This window comes from Apodemus sylvaticus, chromosome 21, assembly GCF_947179515.1.
Source record: "Apodemus sylvaticus chromosome 21, mApoSyl1.1, whole genome shotgun sequence".
Taxonomy (NCBI): domain Eukaryota; kingdom Metazoa; phylum Chordata; class Mammalia; order Rodentia; family Muridae; genus Apodemus; species Apodemus sylvaticus.
Window position 1 is genome coordinate 55076708 of NC_067492.1, and position 24583 is coordinate 55101290.

At 37.0% G+C, this 24583-nt stretch overlaps 1 protein-coding gene across 1 annotated transcript in view; it reads right to left on the bottom strand.

Moving 5' to 3' along the window:
* The window catches only part of Iqcm (IQ motif containing M), a 372144-nt gene that overhangs the window by 301449 nt on the left and 46112 nt on the right, over positions 1-24583 (bottom strand). The window contains exons 4-5 of the mRNA XM_052166437.1: positions 20315-20405; positions 15823-15902 (exon numbers count right to left, since the gene is read on the bottom strand). Coding sequence (XP_052022397.1) covers positions 15823-15902; positions 20315-20405 — 171 coding nt within the window. The remainder of the gene's footprint in view (positions 1-15822; positions 15903-20314; positions 20406-24583) is intronic.

The window sequence follows — 24583 nt, forward strand, 5'->3', positions numbered from 1 at the left end:
ATCACCAAACCTGGCTGTTTTAGAGATTGCTAGCTGTGTGTGCTCCATGGAACCAGGTCACAATTGCCACTTATAGCTTCTCCAGTGAAGATGTCAAATAGCCTTGCTTCACATTTTACCAACTGCCCTGACCTCATCAGAGGGTTCTATATCATCATTTTTGGCATGGTAGACTGTTTTAAGACATCCAGGACATGTCCTATAGAACCATTAAGTTCCCTACACTGCAATAAAACTATAACTCTCTATATCTCAACTCTACCACAGTCCCCTACAGTCTAGAACATGTCAATTTTCTGTAGTACTCAGGTATATTAACATCTACCAGATGGTTAGGAGATTGCACACTGGTGTTTCTCTTTCCTAAATTAGGGATGATACTTGGAGAGGAGCCCCTGACAATCTTAGTCATGGACTCATGTTGGGGATTGGTTCTAATTCTTTGAATTAATCCAGCCCCCAAAACTGAGAGTCTGCATGTGCAACTCTGAAGGTCCTTATCCCCAATTGGTTTTTGATTAATCAAAAAACACCCAACAGCCAATGGCTGGGCAGGTAGACCAAGGTGAGACTTTCAGATTTGTGTGGAAGAAAGGAGGGAGGCAGAAATCGCCATGATGGGGAAGAAGAAAGATCAGACCTAGAGTCCCAACAACATGTGAGAATCAGGGAAAGTGGCCACATAGGCCACTTCCCCAATTGTGTTTGAGGTAGCAGAGATGAAATATAAATTTTAAAAGATGTTAACTCAGGAGTACCAGAGTGAAGTGTTTGCTAGCAGTGGGAAGTATTACAAACACCCAACCATTAAGCTAGTCAAGACATATTGAAATTAACTGGCATGTGTTTGTGTCTTTCATTTATGAATCCAAATAGCTGCAACCTATCGGGAGCATAAAGTGATTGCTAAATTCGAGACTACTGATTGCCCCAATATGGTAGGTAAGAACTCACTATTACAATAATTAGAGATTCCCAAATGGAATACACATACACCATAAGATAAATTTGGGAGGAAGAAAAAAGTTGGTTTCTCAGCAAGCCTAGCCAAATCACATGGTTCCTGTGAAAGTCATGAAAGTAGAACAAAGGAACACAGCCACCTGTGGAGATTTATCTTGGGGTCCTTTTAAAGGGATTCTCGCCACTTCAGAGATTCTTAGCAGAGATGCTGGGAGCCCCTGCTGGGCAAAGAGACAGGATCACTGCTCTGAGGTAGAGTCATAAGGGAGACACTGCCTGCTTCCTACAAGCAAATAATCAAAGAATAGGCAGGAATAAAATTTGATATAATTGTCTTAAGAGTAGAAGGGATTATGTTTTGGGTATTGGGGAGCTAGAAAAGAGGAAATCATTTGAAATGTAAATAAATTATATCGAATAAAAAAAATTAAAAAAAAAGAGTAGAAGGGAGTAATTGTTTCAATATTAAATAAAGAAATTCAAGCCTTTTATCTCAAATATAGGAAATAAAGGCAAGAAGGGAGAGTTTAAGGAGATTGAATGAAGAATGCTTCAAAGAAACTTTCCAGGGCGAAGACTCAGGATCTTTAAATATGATCTACATAGGATTTCTGGGATTGTTTTTGTCTGGCATGACAAAATAGAGCTTGGAAATAGGCTTACACAATAAGATTATATAGATGTAGAAATAATTGAGGCTTTCGATCTTTAAGTATTAGGCCAAAAGGCAAGGGATAGGGAGCCTAACTTATTTCAGAAAGTTGAAACTTAGGCCTTGATAATTACATAAAAAGAAAGGGGCATACTTGTTATGACTGGCAAGCAACTGTGGTGGCTGCGGCAGGGTTGGCGAACAACTGCAGCAGCAGCAGGCAGACCACACTAGGCCAAGCAGTTCCACATAGGGTTTATTGAGGGGGGCAAGGGGCAAAGGTGGCAGTGGAAAGAAAGAGGGGAAGAGAGAAAGAGAGAGAGAGAGGTGCTACTCCCATATATAGCGATGGTAATATGGTTGCAGGTAAAGGTGAGCCCAATGGACTCTGGGTACATAATAGCTGTTGCCTTGGCAACAGGCATATAGGTCACGATGTCGCCTATGTGATGTCACAGGTTAGAGGTCCCAATACCAACAATACTACCCTATGTACCCACAGAGATATTAATCTCCACAGAAGGGAGGATTTCAGTTCACATAGATGTATAAATAATTAAGGCCTTTCATCTTAACTTGTAAGTCATAAGCAGGGGATAATGAAGAAACACTGTCTCAACAGATATTTGATTAGATTGTTTTAAGTGTTTTGAATTGTTTTAAATATCAAAATCATGTGATTATGAGTATGATTGTTATATTAAAATTCCTCTGGGAGAGTGGTAAAACTATACCTTTAATGATTTCCAGTTACTGGACCAAGGACATGCTCTTCTGGAAGAGAGGCTCTGTATTTGTGTTTACAGGAAAGGAGAAAATGCTCTGGATCTTTTCCAGAGTGATATGGATGAGAAATGACAAGGTTAGACCCCCTGAAAATCTTGGCAACAGAAAAGAAAGATTTGAGAAAATCAAACAGGACAGGTAGCTTGATCTGCTGATTCTTCAACATGGGAAGAACACAGTAACTAGCTTAGATATAAAAATATCTCTAGCCAAAACTTCAGCTAAAATTAGAAAATAAATCTTGGTCATGGAATCCTTCAGATTCTTCCTGCCCTCATTCATATGACATGAATGAATATTTATCACAATTGGTTACTAATCAAATTAACTCATAAAAAGGACAGTTATCTTTCACTTGCTCAAAAGAGGAGCAAAAATTTGACCCTTAACTGATCTGTGTACCTTGCACAGTCCATAGGAATATCTTAATAGTACTACAATTTGGGATATGAGATTCACATATTGCAGAATGTACAGCTGACAAGATTCATCCCTAAGATGATGAAATGACCTGCTCTTCAGTGCCTTGCTTCCTGATGCTGTACAGAAATTTGCTTCTATAACAGCTTCAGGGATTGTTGCTGATTCCTGATGGATTTTGTTCATCTAGCCATTCAGACTGACCCAGTCAAAACTTCAGACAAGCCCTGAACCTTCAAAGCATACAGAGACTAGATAACAAATGCCAATGCTACATTTCTTAAGTCTAACCAGTTTTTATGATTTTCCTACCTCTCCCTATCCCTTTAAAGAATGTCTTCTCACCCCTATTCAGCTGGAAGAAGCCAATTCCTTGGGTTTGGGTGTCTGGTTATGGTTATTTTGCAAATTACAGATAGGTTGTCATTTTAAGGGATAATTTGGAAATGGTCATAATTGTGAACAGGGAGGAAATAGATAGGATGGATTACTAATTTTATTCTTGAACAAATCATTGGGTAGCAATAATCTTACATTGATAGAAATCTTTGAAATTGATGAAAAATTAAAGTTATAAATTTTTACAATGGTGTAGTGGTGAAGTTTTGCTTCACTGCTTTATGCCTGTGGTGGCCATGCTTTCAGCCACCTGCCCAGTCAGTCTTTGGATCCATAGATGAAGAACACACACACACACACACACACACAAGCTTATTTTTAAATGCTTAGTATACCTCAAAGGCTGTGCATTTCTAAACCTTCCCCTGCTACCCCAGGCCCAATGGGGAAAGTGACCAGTGGCTACCCACACAAAATCTCACATGGCTGTAAACTTTATCTCCTGCCACTCCTGCATCCCATACTTCTGCCTTGAGTCATCATGATTCTCTTGTGTCCTACCCACACAACACTAAGTGTTCTGCCCAGTGCCCAGCCATTGTCCACTGGCATCTGTATTTATAGATCAAAGCCCAACTGGGTACAAGGACCATCAGCATCTGGACATGGGAATTCAAAGCATTAGTACAACTCTCCAACACACTGGTACAAAATTTATATATTGATATAGAATTAAGTTTTTCATTGGTACAAATCTGTATATTGATACAAACTTTGAACTTACTATTTTTCTCTTAGATAGGCATTTTGCCTATGCAACTCATTTAAGAATACAAGGCTTTGAGCCAGTCCTTGTAATAACTACTATTACAATCTGTTTAAGATGATTAAGTAATACAAGTTAAGGTCCAGCAGTAAACTCATGGTTATGTTAGATTCTGATTTAATTATTAAAGTGTTTGAATTTACTCAAACAGAAACATCTAAGAGTAGTTCAAGTGTGGTTTACCAGTTCAGATATGGTTTACATAGACAGTCTTCAAAAACATCAGAAATTCACAGAATATGACATTTAATGTTATTATATTATTAAGGATCATTTGACAATGAACATGTTTGCCTCTGACAGCTTCCCCATTCTCCTTCAAAGAAGAAATTGAGCATCAAAATTTTCATATAGAGTTGCTCTAATAATGTAGCCACTGGACAAAAATTTCCCTATTAACCTGCAGAAAAAAATACTGTCCAAAGAGGACAACCAGATGTGGAACAGTTGACTGTTAAGTTCTGTGAAGACAGGTTAAGCTAGTCTTTCATATCCCTGCTTCATTTCAAGGTCTTCCAGGTAGTTCTGGGCCAGAAGGCTGAAGAGATGCTCCAACGTTTTGAGGAATGGAGGACTGCCCAGATAATCTCCTGTCTCTACAATTTGTTTAAGTTTTGGAAGCTATGTTTTTGTGCTTCCTGAATATTCAGATAATATTTATTTGTTCTCAGATTTCTTATGGGGTTGAAGACTAATTATAGTCTTACCCAAATTTAAGTTATATAGCATTGACAGATACAATATAGATTTGAAAGGATGGCTTTCAGATGGCGATGCAAGCTAAAATCAGAACAATTTAGGTAAAGAATTATAAGCTCTTTAGTTAGAATAGTTGGTAAAGTACTTTATCTAATTGACAAATATGATGAACTTGATATTAATTGCATATCATATTTTGTAATTTACATAGTTATGCTCCATTTATGTCTCAAAGAAGAGCCTTTTAGGGGGAGAAAAGGTGAAAGGTTGGAGATTGGTTCTAATGCTATGAATTAATCTATCCCCCAAAATCAGGAATCTGCATGTACACACGCTGAAGTTCCTTGTCCCCAATCAGTTTTTGATTGATCAATAAAAAGCCAATGACCAAACTTTGAAGTTTGTGGGAGAGAGGAAGAAAGCAGAGATCACCATGATGGAGAAGAAGAAAGACCAGACCGAAAGACCTGCCAACAGGTGAGAATAAGGGAATGTGTCCACACAAGCCACTTCCCCAATGGTGTTTGGAAATGAAATATAGATTTCAAAACATGTTAACTCAGGGGTACTAAAGGGGAGTGTTTGCTTGCAGAGGGTAGGATTGGAAATGCCTGGTCTTTAAGATAGTCAAGATTAACTGGCATGTGTATGTGTATCTTTCATTCAGGAATCCAGATATCTCTTGGACTGGTGTGTCCTATTGGGAGCACAAAGCAGTAGCTAAATCTGCTGATACACTCAATAGCTGCTGGCACAACAAAAGGGCAATTAAAATCCTCCCCACCACCCCTTGGCTGTTGCAGGAATAATTGTGGGTGTTGCCACAAGAACACTACTGGCTACCTCCCTAACCTTTGACCATCAGTTCTTTCCCCAGTTTATCCAAAATCTTCAACAGGTGGCCCAACCATACTTATTCTTCAAGGACAGATCAATTCCCTGGCAGCAGTGATACTTCAAAACCAATGAGCACTAGACTTCCTTACAGCTGAAGAGGGTGACTTTTGCCTTTTTCTCCAAGAAGAATGCTGCTTCTACATCAAAGGCATAGTAAAGAACAAAATCCAACAACTTCAAACAGACCTCCAAAAACAAAAGGAACTCAATGCCTCTGGTATCTGGGCCTTTGAAAACCCCATATAAAAATGGATACTGCCCTTCATAACCCTTCTTTTCATATTTCTGCTTAATTATTTGTACCCTTCTTAATCACCCTCTTCTCCACAATGACAAATCCAAAAAAAAAAAAAATCTAATCAAATCAGAAATCAGTTCATCTTATAGGATTACCAACCACTGGCCAGGGAAAAGCCTGATGCCAACAACTATTGAATGTGTTCTCACGGTAAGAGGGAACTGCACCCCAAAATTGGCAATGCACTTGGATAGCAAAAAGCAATTTAAGAGAGCTGATGTCCAGTTTTCGGAGGAACTGCCAGACTGATTTCCAGAGTGGTTGAACCAATTTGCAACCCCACCAGCAGTGGAGGAGTGTTCCTCTTTCTCCACTTCCAGAAGATCCTGCTATACCACTCCTGGGCATATACCCAGAAGATTCCCCAGCATGTAATAAGGATACATGTTCCACTATGTTCATAGCAGCCCTATTTATAATTGCCAGATGCTGGAAAGAACCCAGGTATCCCTCAACAGAAGAGTGGATGCAAAAAATGTGATATATATACACAATGGAGTACTATTCAGCCATTAGAAACAATGAATTCATGAAATTCTTAGGCAAATGGATGGAGCTGGAGAACATCATACTAAGTGAGGTAACCAAGACTCAAAAGATGAATCATGGAATGCACTCACTAATAAGTGGATGTTAACCTAGAAAACTGGAATACCAAAAACATAATCCACACATCAAATGAGGTACAAGAAGAACGGAGGAGTGGCCCCTTGTTCTGGAAAGACTCAGTGAAGCAGTGTAGGGCAAAACCAGAACAGGGAAGTGGGAACGTTGGGTGGGAAAACAGGGGGAGGGAAGGGGACTGATGGGACTTTCGGGGAGTGGGGGGTCTAGAAAAGGGGAAATCATTTGAAATGTAAATAAAAAATATGTCAAATAAAAAAAAGAAAAAGAAAAAAAAGAGAGCTGATGTCCATATCCCTGCCTCAATTTTGCTCTTATTTTAACTCTGCTTCTTATAAGAAAAAGAGAAGAATGTTGGCAATCAGAAACACTATGGTCAGCCCTAGAGACCTGACAACAATGGGACCATCAGGCACCTTTATGGTCAGCGCCAGGGGACCCAGAAACACAGGACACATCATCTCTGCTGCCAGAGGCAGCACATTCCCATTGTTACCTTTGTCTCATGTCCTCCTGTGTATGCAGCCACAACCCCATAAAAAGCTGCACTTTTCCTCCCTCCTTCCCCTCTTCCCTTGCTCCACCCAGAGGCAGCCTCTCTGCTCCCTTACACCTTCCCTTTTAATAAACCTCCCACATGAGACCTGTTGCACAGTGTAATTTTTGTCAAATTTTGCTGCTTAGTCCTGTAGGGGGCAGTTCTGATGCTAAGGTCCTGTTCCCCAATTGGTACTTGCTCTTTCAGTAAAGAAAGCCGTGAGCTAATTGCTGGGTGGAAGATACAGGTGGGACTTCCAAGTCCCTGGTGGGGCAGGCAGAGAGACACAAGGAAGGAGAACAGAATTCACCATGCTTTGGAGAGTGAAGAGCTAAGACCCATGTGAGATCAAACCAGAGCATCCACACAGGCCACTCCTATAGGCGGGTTCAGGTGAGTTTTGAAACTGAAGTTTAGGGCAGGTGGGAGAAGTGGAGATAATAAATTGGCAAAGGCACACTTTTCCAGGCAGAAAATAATAGCACCTAGTGATTGTGCCAAGTAGGAAAGTTGAAAGTGAACAACTGTGTGTCTGTGTTTTTTATCCAAGGATTCAAGGGAAGATGGGAGGGGCTGGTAGCATGGCCTATGCTAGATCTAAAGCCAGCAGCACAAACTCACATGCAACATCGTTCCGTCAGTTCCCGTCATTCTGTGGAGAAAGGACCACATTGATTCTACTCTGATTCCAACCCCATCTTAAATCTGGATAATCCCTTATAAAAGTTATTAATACAGGTACTCATCCTATTCTCCTCACTCATGTACTTGTCTAAGACACTGAATTCCTAATCTGAATTTGGGGATCAGCTCACCGGGAGCTGCCCGGCTGTCTTCATAGTTCTTTAGTGGTTTGCTTTAAATTTCTCTAGGAATAAGCCCCTGATAGGCTTTACAATCCCAAGTGCCCAGCCATAAGCACATGGGCATACAAACAGCACTAAACAGGTATCTATTGAATTATATAAAGACAGATAGATGATAAAGATTTAGGTAATATAGGAATAGATAGGTAGATGTAGATATAGATATGTATATCATATGTAAGTAGGTAGGTATATAACAAACTTTGTTGCATGAATAGGTATATAGGTAGATATATTAAATGTGGAAGAGGAAATCATAAATTTGAGAGGGTTTAGGGGACACTAGAAGAGTTGAAAGGGAGAGAAGTAGTAGTAGAGATGATATAAATATAGTATTTATATGAAATCATCAAAAAATAAATTTAAAAATGTATCTAAGCCCTATGATTTTAAAAGGGAAATTTATCAAAATAATATTTTACCTTATTATATAGAAATACATATCCCATTATAATTGTCAAGCTCCTGAGAGGTTAAACTTTTATTAACTGGCAAGATAATATAAAGCACTATCCTAGTGCCCCCACTTCTGAGGGTGCAATGGCTCCACATAAAGCTACCTGCTACAGGTTCTACTGAAATGTTAGTTTCCGTCTTGTATCTTATAAGCAACTCTTGATGCAGTTCTAAGATTATCATTCAACATTAAAGTACAGAGTGATAATAATGTTTTAGGCCAAGGATTCACATATTTTAATTCTAAGTTTAACTTTAATTTCAGGGGGGGGGACTAACTTCTTGTCATTTGTTTAAATACCTCAAAACATTATAATTTATTCTGATACACAAAATATGAGAAGTCAAGGATTCACAAATCACAAAATCTCCCTTCAGTATACTCCTCAGAAAAAGGCGGCTTCTCACACACCCAGTAAAAGGCAGCTGATTTTCATAACTACTCAGACGTCCAAAGGGAAGAGGATGAACACCTCATACTGTGCCAGTGACAGGCGACAACACACCAACTGCAGCAGTGTGTAGAGACAAGGGTAGGGTCTGCAAACAGCTCCGAGCAGCACAAAACATTAAAACAAAATGATGGATCTCTGCTACTTCTGGTGATAAAGACACCAAGAAAGCCACATAGGCTGCCATCAACATGTTAATGTTGAGGGTCATCTTTGAGGGATGGAGTGGAACATTTTAATTGGGGAGAGAGATGGGAATGGAGGCTGCTGGGTAGTACATAAAACACAGCTTGTGCAGTGTTGACACAGGGTTTATATAATCCGTTTAATCACGTGATCCTGAACCAGCTACATAATTTTCAGAGCCCCCAAAATGAAAATGGTAAATGATCGGAGAAAACATAAATGGAGGAAAGCTTTTTATTGAAGAGTGTCTACCTGTCATGTCTTTCACAGCTACTCAGAACCCCACTCCCATCTTAGACATTTCTTGCTCTAACACCCAATCTCCATAGAAGGAAGTGTTAGCTGAAGCCACTTGGTAGAACCCAATAGCAGATGATTAAGCATGTATAACATAAAGGCAGGAGGTGATGACAGGAGGAAGGACTATTGGGAGCCAAAGTGCAAGCCTCCAGAAAAGGCCTCAGCATGCCGGCAGACTCAAGTACACTGCATGAGTTTGAAAATAAAGTTACAAAGTTATTAAGAGTGTCAGACTCTCAGGGCATTAAATCCTTCACAAGAGCAAAGTCATGTGCCCGTGACACTAGCCTTCATCCTCACAGGCACATGTACATGCATGTGTGGGTGTGTGCGAGTGTGCTTGTGAGTGTGTGTTTCTCCTGCATATTTCACAGTTCTGTGCTTTTAAGTGTGTGTGTGTCAGTGTGTGTGTGCCTGCATGTGTGTGTCTCTTGTACAGCTCACATTTCTACATTCTTGTTATACTGTGTGTGTGTGTGTGTGTGTGTGTGTGTGTAACTGTAGAACAAGGAAGAACACACTATATAACCCTGCATTTGATAGTTCCCTGGGCAGCTGCCTGAGCAGAAGCGGTGCTGAGGAGTCTGAAGTGGTAGGATGTTAAGTTTTCACATTGGACATACGACTGCCACTGACCCACCAAAATGCTCATGTATTTAACTGTGGACCTGCATGGTTAGAGGCTGTTATATAAATGAAGCATTTATACTTAAGATCATGGGAAATTAATTCCACAGCGTTCAAAGTAGTTTAGCATAATTGTCCTTGGCTATAATCTTGATTCCAAAATAACCTACTCTTCGAGTCTAATTTTATTCTGATAAGTTGTGTCTGGAAGAAAAGATACTATGTTTGATAGGGCAATTTATAAGATCTAATAAAAATAAATACAAATATGTTAAATTATCTAATAATTAGCTTGAATATGAGACAGAGATAAAGTAAGTATGAACTTTACAACTGTCACCAGGTTGTGACACTTTATCCCAAATACTTTGGTGTTACTTTGTATTTTCTTTGCTTGTTCTTTTTTAATATTTATTGTACATTTGCTATATGACATGTGTTATGAAGGTGATATAAATACAGGAGTAAGTGGTCAAGTTCTTTGGAAGCACACAGTCAAAAGCTGTGCTTAAAAACTACAAGCCATGGATTTTTATGAATACATGAAATGTACCCAAAATTTAAATGTGTTGACAAGCTCCCCTGTCTACCAGATTTGAAAAGCTTAATAATAAAAAGGGATCCAAATATATTACTGAGTTTATATATTAATTACATATAGAAATGAAGCATTTACCTATGTCAAATAAAATGTGTTTAAATTATGTTTGAATTCCTCATCACTTTTTAAATGTATATACTAGACAATACTAACCTACCTCTTTCCTGAACCTCTGTAGCATACCATGAGTTTCAAGTACTCTGTTAATCTTGCCATGGGATGTATGAATGAGTTCTCTACCTATAATTTTTAAATGTTGTATCTAAGAAACTACTTCAAACAATAAACATCTAAAACCCACTCTTAATATCATTAATATTCATTGGCTCTATACCCAGCCTCCCTTGTATTTCCAGAAATTAGACTACATGCTGAGGCTTTTTGGTTCTTCTTTCTATGACAGGTATACAATGAGCAGGAAGCGCCTCAATCACGACACAGCTCTTACTGTTCTGTCAGAATGCCACCTGAACACCTCACGAGTCTCTTTGTCTCACAGCACTCTTCTCTCATGGCGGGAACATATTTGATTGCTTAGAAGAAAATATTGCTTAGAGGAATATTTTCGCATATTCTCATAGAGAGGAGAAGACAAACTCTCTTTTCAGATAATAAAACTCTTACTTTTCTAAAGTATTCATTAAGGAAAGCAGTGGAGGCTTAAGTTGGTCACAACATTAATAATTCTAAGCTCATATGAAATATTGAAAAAGTTGGGACTTACCATGCAGACGATCTGAAAGTTAAAGAAAAACATGAGGCCTCTAGGGAATCTGACTTTCTTGTCATTGTGAATTCATTTTTATATTTTACTGATAAATCAATAAAATATTTACATTAACTTTTCATATTTAACTAGGATTTTTCATCCTTAGGTTGTATCAGATTCTAAGAAAAAAAGCAAAACAAAAACTCCAAACAAACAAGCAAAAAACCTCAAAGTATATTCTTATTTTGGAGTATATTTCAATTGAGAATGAAAGGAAATATTTGACTTCTGCAATTGTAAATATTCTAATAAATTATAAATATATAAACTATTCATCCCAACTGAATCACAAAATATAATAAATGGGACAACTCATTTACAAAATATAAAAGCTGGAGTCTAGGGGCTGTATAAATTATGCAGGTGCATGAAGCCATGAGTTGGATTAAATAATTTGGGGAGGTTAATATAGCTAGAGAAGAAATTAAAAACTTGATCTTCTAAATCTCGAGTCTCCTCATGTAATTAATTTTTAAAAGTTGTTAGACTTTATAAAGTGACAGATTATCAGTAGCATTCTTCAAAGTAGAGTATTGGAGGTGCAACATAGCTCTCAATACCATGCCATCAAAGAGTATATGGAAGGCACAGTCACTAAAGACAAAGAGCTAAAAGATCTGAGAAACTAATGAATTTAAGATTTATTTACCCAGATAGCAAAATTGCATAGGATGATGTCAAGCTTTCAAGAGACTAACAAGCATCCGGGGGTAAATTTAAGATATGAGAAAACAGGCTCAAATGAATAATTACTGCAAGAAGCAAGCTAATGGAGAACATCTTCAGATGACAGGAGGGCCAAAGCTGTGAATGTTAGAAAAGAGGGGAGAATGGTCCAGAAGCGGCAGTAATAAGGATGGAGGGGGACACTGGGCTGTCTCCACTTCCAGATGTGTGTAAGGAAGGGAGAAAGTGTGAACACCACTTCAGAGTTCTGCAGAAAATAATGTTCTCCAGACAGACTTCAGTTAGGCCTGAAGTGTGGCAAGGACACTTTATGGGGGTGAAAGATTATGTTTCTGCCATTCAGTATGAGTCCAGGGAGCACAGTGAACAGGCTCCAGAGGGGGAAAGGTGGTAGTGAGGTCATGAAAGAGACATGGAGTTACTGACAGTAGACTTTAACCTCGCAAGTCAGCTCTGTGGAGATTGGATCAGATGGAGTTGTGGCAGATACCTCATGAGATTTTTTCCTGAGGGACTCAAGCTTGTGAGTTGAGAGAAGTCACTGTCTACAGTTATCAGTCTATAAATCTAACCATCCATGGATGAAGGAGATTGTCTATCTATTCCTTTCCTAAATAACAAATTCATTCTTTGCTCAAGGACCTCACATTTGACATACAAAGCCCACAGAGTTCAGGGGGCCGTTATCAAGTCACAGAATTTGTCCCTGAAGTTTGTGTGGGCTTCTTTTATTCAGCTCCCTCCTTCCAGAATTTCTTTTGAAATGTTCTGTTAAGAACACTTTTCTAAACAAGAATTCATGCCAAGGTTCCATTCTCTTAGAATGAGATAGGTAAGAAAGAGCTTTGAGATCACTGGTGGGAAGGGTATTTGTTTGGAATATCAAGCAAATGTACTGGAGTGTGAAGACAACTGGGAAAACTGAAAGTCTTGACCAGGATGATTACAGTGACAATGGCAGAAATGGGTATCTCTATAAAGGAGTAGTGTTCATACTGTGTGGGGAAGGTTATATGATGGCTCCTCTTGTGAAACAGGACTTTGCTCCTATTGTACCTTTGACTCAGAAACCATTGCTAGTAACTGCAGCTCAGCTTTGTTAAACATCAGGCGCAGAAGGATCATAATTCTAGTCTCATTAAAGTAACTCCAGTATCTTCATGAGCAAGCACTTGGCTATACCATTTTAAAAGGTGAGCTTCAAAGAGTGATACCCTAGCCATCCACTTCAAATTTCAATCAAATGGTTAGAAATCAGGGTTGGTCTTGCTTCCTATGATCTACTTTTCTTTCCTTTTTCATTCAATGAAAATTATGATTTATTCCTAAAATATTTCAGAAACGTTTAAGATTTTAGAAAATGGCCGTGCCCTTCTGAGGAAGCCAATCTAGGTCCTTTCCTTCACTGTTAAACATCGCTTTGTTATTTAATTGACTTCAGTGAATGTTTCCTATCATTAATGGAGAGACATTTCAGCCAATAGGCTTAGTAATACTAATAAAATCCTGTGCCATACAGATTTTTAGAAAACATCATTAGAGTGAACATTTTTAAAATACCGTTTTTCGACAAAGATGCAAAGCAATGAAAGGAACGTATATAAATTATTTTAGAACAAAAAAATTAAAATTTTTCACATTGTATTTTACAGAATAAATCACTGGTCCTAAGCCTTTAGACATTTCTATTTTAGTTGTCTGTTGTTGTTTAGAAATATTTATTTCAATTAAAATATAATGATTTAGCTATAAACAAAACAAAATTGAACAAAACTTCACATGATAAATAAAACATTGGTTATGAAACTACTCTTGTTGGAGATAATGTCATTTAAAAGGAATAAAGAACAGCAGCCTATAACATTCTGAAATTATCAATTTACTGACATTTTTATACTTTCAGAATAAAGTCTTATCAACTGACGGGTGTTAGGTGAAGGTTGATAGACCTGGATATGAAACTAACAATCTGCTGGAGAGTCTGGCTCTCAGGCATAGAACTGTAAAACATTTACTTGATTTAATAACATCATTGTTTCAGTCTGCTTACAATCATTACTTTTTAAAAAGCATTAAAAAAATAGTGTCAAGTATTTTATTTCCCATATTAATTAGGAGGCACTTTTATAATTTTTCTGTGTCTTCCTATTCTCTAGAGTGAAGTGGCACATAGATTTTGGCAACTGCTTAACTTATGCACCTTCTTTTAATTTGTATCCACTCATTCATCCATCTATTCATACAACATATATTAATCCCTATTACATGGTGGGTCCTGTGAATGGGACAGAGAGTGTTTTGCTACCACGAAGCTGTGGTACCTTTACTACATGTTTTGGATAATTTAAAAGAATATTTTTTTCATTGGAGCAACTTTTAGGAGGTCTTAACAGTATTACCTAAGTGGCTGAAAGTCTGGTCTTTCCATTTGATTTTATAATGATATGTAGTTGGGATTCTCTCATCAAACGTGTTAGAGAGGTCTTCTATCCTTTTTAGAACACAGACAAAGGTTGAGTCTTTGTCTAGTTATTGTACATTTTGAAGGGAAAAAAAAGACAACTGAATTTCAACATTCAAGTTAAAGTCAGAGAATTGTTGACCAATCCAATTAACTAAAAATCCCTTCTTCCAGATGAATGTGTGATTTGTATGAGGAAGACGTTATTTTAATGATATCATCAATCTTTGGAAATTCTGAATAAGTTTAAAGGTCACAGAATTAGTACAACTTAAGTGCGTGCCTCAGCTTTGACATTAGGAGATTTCAATATGATTATTTGTATTAAAACCAATTAAATTTATTAAACCCAGATTTTATGTCACGATTTCCCAGAATTTAATTCTATATATGGATGCTAAACCTAAATAATTTTTTATTTATTTTGGAAAGCACACATAGAAGAGCGAGTGTGTGGAACCAAGAGGATACCTCATATATGTCAGTTTTTCCTTCTGCTGTATGATTTCCAGGGCTAGGTCTCAGGTCATCACACTTGGCAGCAGTTCTTTGAACAGCTAAGCCATTTTATTAGCCTAATCTAGAATATTCTAGAACCCTACCGAGACTCATGTATTATTTTCTTATCCTGGGGCCTCAAATTACCTGATTAAAGTCTCAAAAATGTTATCTATGGGGCAATATAAAAGACAAAATATTACACATTTAATAGTTTGAATAATTACTGTGTGGGTGTATAGATGTTCGGAAATGGACTCCTACATGATCCTTAAAGCTTTGTATCATAATTGAGAGGATGACAAGATTGAAGCGAGATATTTTAGTCAGTCCTTAACATTCTAAGGATGTTAGCTTTCCAAACATAAAAATTCTTTCTGAAACCAAAGTTCTATAAAAGAGTTTTCTCAATAATGTCCTGAAGCTTAAAAAAACATGAGTAACAAGGTACAAAGAAGAAAAACTACACATAGTTTCCTTAAGTCAATACTGCTACTAAGTCTTCAAAATAGTCTCTAAGTTCCAAACTTTCTGATTGTGCATAAGAGACTTTAAAGTGTCACGTGCAGCTTCTTTTGAAGACTTTTTTATACTTTAAAAACAGTAACTTAAAAATTATTACTTAAAACTCCTTTTTAATCCTAAGAATTTATCTTCATAATTTCCTACAATATTCTATATTCACATTTTAAAGATCCAACTTCTGAAGATTAAATGAAGCAACAAAAATTAGTTCTCACTAGTTGTCCCCCAAATCTCTTTCATTTTTTGACACGATGTTTTAGATGAAATAATCAGTGACTTTGCTTAATACCAACTCTTTGGTTTATATAGTGAAAATCACTACTGCTCCAAGCATATATCTAGTGAAACTCACCAAGTTCCTTCAGAAGTCCCAAAGAAGAGTTCAGATTATGCAAAGGCAAGGCAATGTGGGAATGGAAGGGTTCCAACATTCTGTTTTCAAAACATAAGAGTTACAACTTCAGTCATTCAGTGCCCCCTGTTTGGTAACACAAGTCCTCACACCCCTTATTACAGGACTAAATGCTAGTCTCAGGTGCTCCTGACAACAGAACTAGAGCTGTAGCATCCTCAGTGTCCTACATAGTAAACATTTTTAAAAGAATAATATTTAACTTTGCTGGTTCTGAGTATGGGTAAACATCAGGAACATCTCCTTTCTGATCAAGCCTCACTTAATGGAAGTCAGGAAAATAAGCCCCATGTCTATGTTGTGTTGTTTCCTAAGAGATTTTTAAGTCATGCTTATCTAATGTACCTTGTAAAGATTTAAAAAAGTCTGACTGTAGGATCTAAAGCCAAGGACAATGTAGACAGTTTAGAAAATGTAAATAACCAAAAGAAAAGAAATATATCCTCTAATCTCATCAATCCAAGATTTTGCTAATTATTGAAAACATAGTTTCTCATAGGTATTATTTAAGCCTTCTTTATGCCCTATCTAATTTAATTTGCCCAACTACCAATTGCTACTATTAATTTACAAATTTTATACATGAAGGAACTAAAACTGCATAGGGGTAATTAGGTCAGACTATCCCAACTAGAAGTGGGTAGAGTCATGATTTGAGGTCAGGCTTAAATATTATAATATACTATTTTATTCTAACTTCATCTGACATGATTAGCTGGATAATATTTTCCATACCTTTTCAATGTTCATGTGTATATAATGTAAATGAACTATCAAAGTAGTTTTTGCACTTAATATTATATTATAGACATTTCATTTACATATAGATGCTTGTTGTATATTGGACTATTCTTTAATGTTGTACTGTATGGGTAGAATATAATAATGATTTATCAGTCTTCTAATAGATGTTTAGGGTGTTCACATTATTTTGCCATTTTTAAAAAAGGCTCAGAAATCTTTGGGCATTCTCAATTGTACACCTGTTCAATTGCCTGTTTAGTATAAATGCCTAGAGAGGGAATTGCTGTCTAGGTGTCATGGAAGTATCACAGAGGTATCAGTATTTAAAATGTTTTTCTAAGAGAGAAAAAAAGCATGTATCAAGAAAGAGTCTATGACGATCTCAGTCAGAGCTTGCTATCAGATGTGATGTAGGCACTAAATAAAGAGTAAACAAGTTACAAAGTTAACTCATCTCATCTTTCTGTTATGCATATGACATATCCAAGGATATACCCAAGGACTGCTGAAATTCCATTTGAAATTTTAGAATTCATTTATAGTCTACCAAATGTGAGATAAATGCATGTATTGGACAGTTTATTTTCTAATATGTAGACCATGGTTAAGTATTTAATCTTCATATTAGAAAAAATGATATTTTTCACAATCTTCTAATAATGAAAAATAGTAACAAAATCATCTATTTTAGCCAAAAAAATTGAAAAATTTCCATTGAAATTGAAAATTAAGTAATAATTCAGAGGTGTTTCAACCCAGTGAAAAAGGCATGTCGATCATCTTAGCACTTTTGAGGGTAGGCAAAGAGCAAAAGCACAGGGAATGCCTATAGGCACTTCATCAGGGTCCTGTTATTGACAGGACAAGAGCAGATGACAAAGCAGAGGTCAAAGTTTAGGGTCATTTGCCTGGATTCCAAGAGTGTATGGGTAGAAATGCAGACGCCATGCTTTCAAATGCACTGGCTATTACTGACAGCAGCAAAGGTCAGCACTGATAAGTAGGTCAGTACCGCTTTGTCGTGGTTGGAAAGTAACATTTAGAGTGTATCCATATCCATTACCATCCTAAGATCAGGATGCTTTATGAATGGTGATCTTTAATTTAAAATTTGAAGATAAAGAATGGCACATTCTTAAGTTTATATATGACAATGAGGAAACAGTTCGCTTTGTTTGCTCTTTTCATGACAAAAATAGAAAACTGTAGATGAATAAAGAGATCACCTGTTTACAAAATTCTTTGATAATTTTACTTTTTAGCCATTTTTCCTTGTCTTCAGCAAATGTTTTTATAATCTACCTAAAAATGATTTATGTCATCTTAACCAAACATGCTTTCTTTCTAAGTAATTTTGAAAGGAAATATAGGAAAAAGAAAAAAAAAAAACCTCCCCATAAGCCTCTATGTGACCAGGACAGAACAGCCCCCAAAATCTGGTCTGAAAACCTGTCAGCAGTCCTCTACCTGTCCACCTGGCTGGTGCCATTCTTTTCTTTTGGCTACCTACAGCATCTCTGCTAAGCTTTCTCTGCATTATATGAAGAGCCAGATTTCAATAAAGAACTCAACCAGATGTCTTCTTTAAAAAAAAAAAAAATCTACCAAAATACAGGTTTACAAAAAACCTGCATCACCATATCCCAAAGCATTTGCTTGTCTGTGTTGGCATTCCTATCACAAAGCAGCATTAACAAAACGAAGTTAACTGCTGAGGGAAGAAGAACTTACCAGCCTAAACTAGCTATAAATAAAGACAGGGCAGCCCGAGTGGATTGACGATCAGGCTGTGAGCCCCAGGCTGTAATTGGAGTACCTGTATCTGCTCTTAATTCAGAGAGTGTTGACCTTTGTCATTAAACAGGATGTGTTTTCATTTAAAAATGGGAACTAGGGGATCTTAGGAGACCTTTATCTTCTACCAGATGCAGAAGAAACAATTCCCTGAGAAACAGTTAACCCTACTGAGAAAGACACCGTAATGAAAAACATTATTCTTGTTCAGATTAGTCACTAATGAGTACTCATTTGTCCCTTAATCACTGTTAATGTTCCTTGGATTACAGGCTTCATAAAATAAACGAAGAATGATGATTTTTTAAATGAATTGAGTTAACTTTTCTAGTTATTAAAAGCTTGCTGGATAGACTAAACTGTATAACTGCTTTATTAAATAGTCTTCCAACAGGCATGACTTTAGTTAATCTAACCTGAATATTGAGTTTAATTTGTGCAAAGATAGAAAGGGGAATTTTTTAAATTAATCTTTCAATATAATAACTTCTTTTCCTTATAATTTGTATCTTCCCCAATCATAAGTAGAACCAAGCTTCTTTCCCTGAAGCAGTGCATGTTGCCCATTTATTCAAATCTGAGACCTGGAAGAGATTTAATCAAGGAAAATGGTTGCTCCAGTCAAGGGTCATCTGCTGTGAAGCACAATTTGTGACACGCATTTTGGAAGACAAGATATTCTTCAAAATTTAGATAGGATTTCCTCCAATTTACATTATTTATACATTGAGCCAATTACTGAAATTTTCTTAACATGTTGTGTTAATGAATTGCTGTAAAGTAAGCCATCAAGAGAGCGTTTGAATAGAGGAACATCTACATTGTACAAGTTCTCAAAAGTATGTGCTTAGGACAGTCATAAGTGGCCTTAGGTTAAAACGCACACTTGCGTGCGCACACACATACACATACACACACACACACACACACATACACACACACATACACACACACACACACACACACACATACACACACACACACACACATACACACACACATACACACACACACACACACACACACACACACACACCGTTGTAAAAGTATCTGGAAGATGGTATGACTCTGTAGAATAATCCAGAAGAGTAGCTGACCCATCTCCAAGCACGTTGGAGAGCAGAAGCAAGACTGCAAATCCTTGCATCTTAACCACATTCTGTGGAATCACCCTCACCGTCTGTTATGGAAAAACTAACCTTTAATTATTAGGTTTTAATGGGGAAAATCATAAGTTATTCTGCTCCATAATTACTGCAAAGGAGTTATTAAAATTCCTAACTTATGTAATATTATCATAAAATATGGCATTTTTTTCCAAGAAAGACACAAATTGTATTTAAGCTTCTGCACTGTAAACCCCAGATGGTTTGCCTAGCTACTCAGACATCCTCTAGTTCAAAAGTTAATTGAACTGAAAACTAAAATTTTGATAATTGATATGCTTCGGGACTGGTGCAGAAAGATAAATTAGCCTTGTGTGTGAGGTGTTAATGGGTTTGAGAAACCACTGCCATTAGTGAAAGAATGTGCTCAAAGAAGAAAATATCTCTCTCTCCTCTCTCTCTCTCTCTCTCTCTCTCTCTCTCTCTCTCTCTCTCTCTCTCTCTCTCTCTCTCTCTGCCTCTCTCCTCTCTCTCTCCTCTGTTTCTGTCTCTCCTTCCCTCCTACCCTCCTCCCTTCCCACCATCCCTTTCCCTTCCTCTCTCTCCTCTCTCTGTCCTAATCTCCTTCTCTCTCCTCTGTCTCAGTTTTTCTCTGTCTCTTCCTCCTTCTCTCCCTCTTCCCTCCCTCCTTTCTCCCTTCCCTCCTTCCCCCCTTCCTTCCCTCCCTCTCACTCCCTTCCTCTTAATCTCTCTCTTTGCATTCTTTAGGTTGGATAATCCCACAGTACCTGGACTTCAAGAGATGCATCTCCTTTTCTTTCTCCATTCTCTTACTCACAGATTCAATATCGTTCATTATTTTACCCAGTTTAACTTTTTCTAGAATTAACAAAAAAAATTGATTGTAAACTACTATAGTTTCCAAAAATGTACTTTTCAATTGAATTGCAAATTACAGACTTTTTTTTTAAAATAGGGGATGCTATATTTTTAAAAAATTACTAACACAGTTACTTAAAACATATTTGAATTGTTTTTCCTTACCCTATGTTATGCTGAGCTTTTGTAATTACTAAAATTTAGGGTTAGAAAGTAAAGCATAAATGAATAGCATATATCAAAAAAAAAACAATCTCAGAAAAATGTCTGCTGCATCAACATAGCACATGCTCACGTATACAAAGGACTTCTGTGCATAACACCATTATTATCTCTATAATCACAAATCTTAGTTTATATAGGAGGCTCTGATCTTTTAAAATAAATTACCAATTCATTAATTAACAGAAACAAGTATCTCCTCATTTAATAGGGTTAGGCTTAAGACAAAAGTTCGTCATCTACCAAACACTTTTCATTTCTCAGCTTAAATATATTAAAAGATACAGAGGCATATGGTCTATATATCATAAAGCCTATATTTTAGAGTCTTAATGTCAACATAGAATGGGATGTACTGGAATGAATTATGTAGTTTAGTATGACACAGAACATTAAGGTAGAGGGGAAACTGATAACAAAATGCTAACATTATTCTAATAATGTTCTGAGTACTAGGTTGCTAGAATTGGCCTATGAATTACCTTGTGTGAGCCTCAGCATAGTGGCTTTTTGCAAAGTACTGTGTTTTTACAGGAAAGGGAGCAGCAGTCTCCAAAACTATTGTTCATAACCCACAGAAGTTCGAAAGTGAAAGTTCTCGGTAGTGTCTTTTAATCAAATCATGTCAGATTGCTTCCAGACTTCAGAATACATGACATTCCCCCCTCCACACACACACAACTCAGTAAAGAATTAAAGGGGGGCCCAGATGGCAATTAAGCATAACAACCTGCCAGAGTGATAAGCTTCCCCTAAGATGGGAAATGGGCTTCCTGGCTACTTCTGACAGTCATAATATGTTTGAACTTATAACCATCTCTTTATTTAAAATCGTGCTTTTGAACTGAGATTATAAAACTTTAGGATTTTAGTTTTATAACACGAATTATAAATCAGTTGACTGAAATAATTAGAAGAAAGGAGATGGAGAAGCTAGAAACGAAAGTGGAGGAATCCTAAAGACCGTTGGTGAATTTACAATAAAATCAGGTAACAGGTACAGAGGACATGAAAGGGCCAATGGGGCTTTGTCCTGCTCCCCTCTCGGGTCATGTGACATCACATCACTTCCTGGTCATCATCCTTCGTTCTGATGTCTTCTTACCTGTCTCTGTCAGAGTACCTTCAGAAGCTATTGGTGATGTTCTTCTACACACTCTTTCTCTCCTTGACAACTTTCTAACTCTCTACTTCAGTGGTCTGATCCAACTACTGTGTTTGGCACACAGGTTTGTGTATCTTGCATTTGCAATACTGGAGTTCCAATTTTGAGTAATCAGCTATCTCCATTCCAGTCAGCATGACTCTCTCAGAATTAGCAACAGTACTTTCCATCTGGGAAAGCATGACAAATCACTACCTTTTCAATCTCTTCCTTATACAATCATTAAATACTGCCCACGCTGTCCACTTGATATTGCCTCCTGCAGGCCCTTGACATGCACAATCTGCAACCTTACAAGCCTCCTCAATTGGATTCCCACCTTCAAATGTGATACCCTGTAATCTATTCTCCATACCTTCCATGAATATTTCACTTCTAAATTCTGAAATTCTAAATTATCATTGTGTTGTTTCCTAATATAATTTCACAGCTAAAGAACAGATTTTATATAATTCTAGATTGCTGAAATGTGTTGATTTCTGCTTTATAAATCAATATGCAGTCAATTTTTTCACAATATTCTATATTTTCCTAAATATATTATCATTATTATCATTTAAAATCATTAAGAAAAGTTTTATAGTTATCTAATAAAGTGTTCTTGTTTAGTTTTTAAGCAAATAAAATAACCATGCTAACATTTGTGTCAACTTATTCATTTTAAATGTGTATATAATTCATTTTAAGAATCAATAAAAAGTAGTTTATGATTTGATGTTTTATCCATAGCTACTTCATTGTGTAGTTCCTAAAAACAAGGACATATAATACACACTAAAATATTTGTATTTATGCATGTTTTTTAGTCAGTGTCTCTTCATTAACCATGGCTGGCTTGGAACCCATTATGTAGACCATGCTGGTCTTCAGCTCACATAGATATGCCTGTCTCCACCTCCCAAGGGATGGGATTAAACGCATGCTCAGCCACACACAATACCAAACATTCCTTAAGTAGGCATTTTATACAGAGTTATCTAATGTACTACCTATATTCAAATCTATTAATTATCCCAAAAATATATTTCCATGCTTTCTCTATTGTTCTCATTTAATCAAGTATTTCATATGCCTCTTAGATCACCTCTAATATGGAGCTTCCCTGACAACAATGATATTCAAGAGCACATAACTACAACATAATAAGATATACTGAGCACTGAATGCATTCTGGGTTTCTAAGAGTCATGAAAAAGATATTCTAATTGCTATTTTTAAGTTAATTACATGTTTAAATAATGTTCTCATGTGATATTAAATTATAACATTGAAATTAAGTTTACAGATTTTGTAACATGGCCACTGAAACATTAAATTGCATTTGTAGCTTACACGGTCATTCATCTATGCAGTACTGACCTAGAATGTTCATGTCAACTAGTTTAATCATTTTGGTAGAATATGAACTTTTCTTAATTTGTGTGTAGAAGGGTACAGAGATATGTATAGGTGCATGTGGCCATGTGAGCAGAAAGGAAGGCCACAGACAATAATCATATTCATAGATTCTCCACTTTATCTACCTACCTACCTACCTACCTACCTACCTACCTACCTATCTGAGATGAACTCTCTCACTGAACCTGAAGTTTGTTACTACAACTAGACTAACTGGCCAGTGACCATTCAGAATCCACTTGTCCATGAAAATGTAGAGGGTCACCAAAGGACCCAGCCTTTAAGTGGATGCTGTGAGCCCTACCTCGGGCTTTCCACTTCACTCACTGAGAACTCACCCAGTCCTTGAGAGATCACACCCCTAAAAACAATCTGCATTCTAGTTATTTTCCTGTGATTACTCTAAGATCAAATTAAATGTTAACAGTAGCATTGCAATAGAGCTGCTGGGACACGAGTCTTCTGGTCTCCATTTGCACCAGGGATCCAGGTGGCTCCACAGCCTTCTATGCACAGACCCTGACAGAAGAGATTGGTCTCCCAGGAGTACAGACACAGGCTTACAGGCCCACAGGAGGGACAAGCTCCAGCCAGAGACAGCAAGACCAATAAACACTAGAGATAACCAGATGGCAAATGTCAAGTGCAAGGACCCTACCAACAGAAACCAAGGCTACTTGGCAACATCAGAACCCACTTCTCCCAAGAACAGCAAGTCCTGGATACCCCAAACACCGGAAAAGCAAGAGTTGGATTTAAAATCTCATTTCTTGATGCTCATAGAGGACATCTAGAAAGATTTAAATAACTCCCTTAAAGAAATACAGGAGAACATGAATCAACAGGGAAAAGCCCTTAGAGAGGAAGCACAAAAATCCCTTAAAACACAGGAGAACATGGGTCAATAGGTAGAAGCCCTTAAAGAGGAAACACAAAACATCCCTTAAAGAATTACAGAAAAACACAAGCAAACAAGTTAAGGAACTGAACAAAACCATCCAGGATCTAAAAATGGAAGTAGAAACAATGAAATAACAAAGAGAGACAACTCTGGAGATAGAAAACCTTAGAAAGAAATCAGGAGTCATAGATGTAAGCATCAACAACAGAATACAAGAGATATAAGAAAGAAAGAATCTCAGGTGCTGAAGATACCATAGAAAGCATTGAATCTACAGTCAAAGAAAATCCAAAATGCAAAAGGCTTGTAACCCAAAACATCCAGGAAATCCAGGACACAATGAGAAGACTAAATCTAAGGATTATAGGTATAGAAAAGAGTGAAGATTTATAACTTAAAGGGCCAGTAAATATTTTCAACAAAATTATACAAGAAAACTTTCCTAATCTACAGAAAGAGATGCCCATAAACATACAAGAAGCCTACAGAACT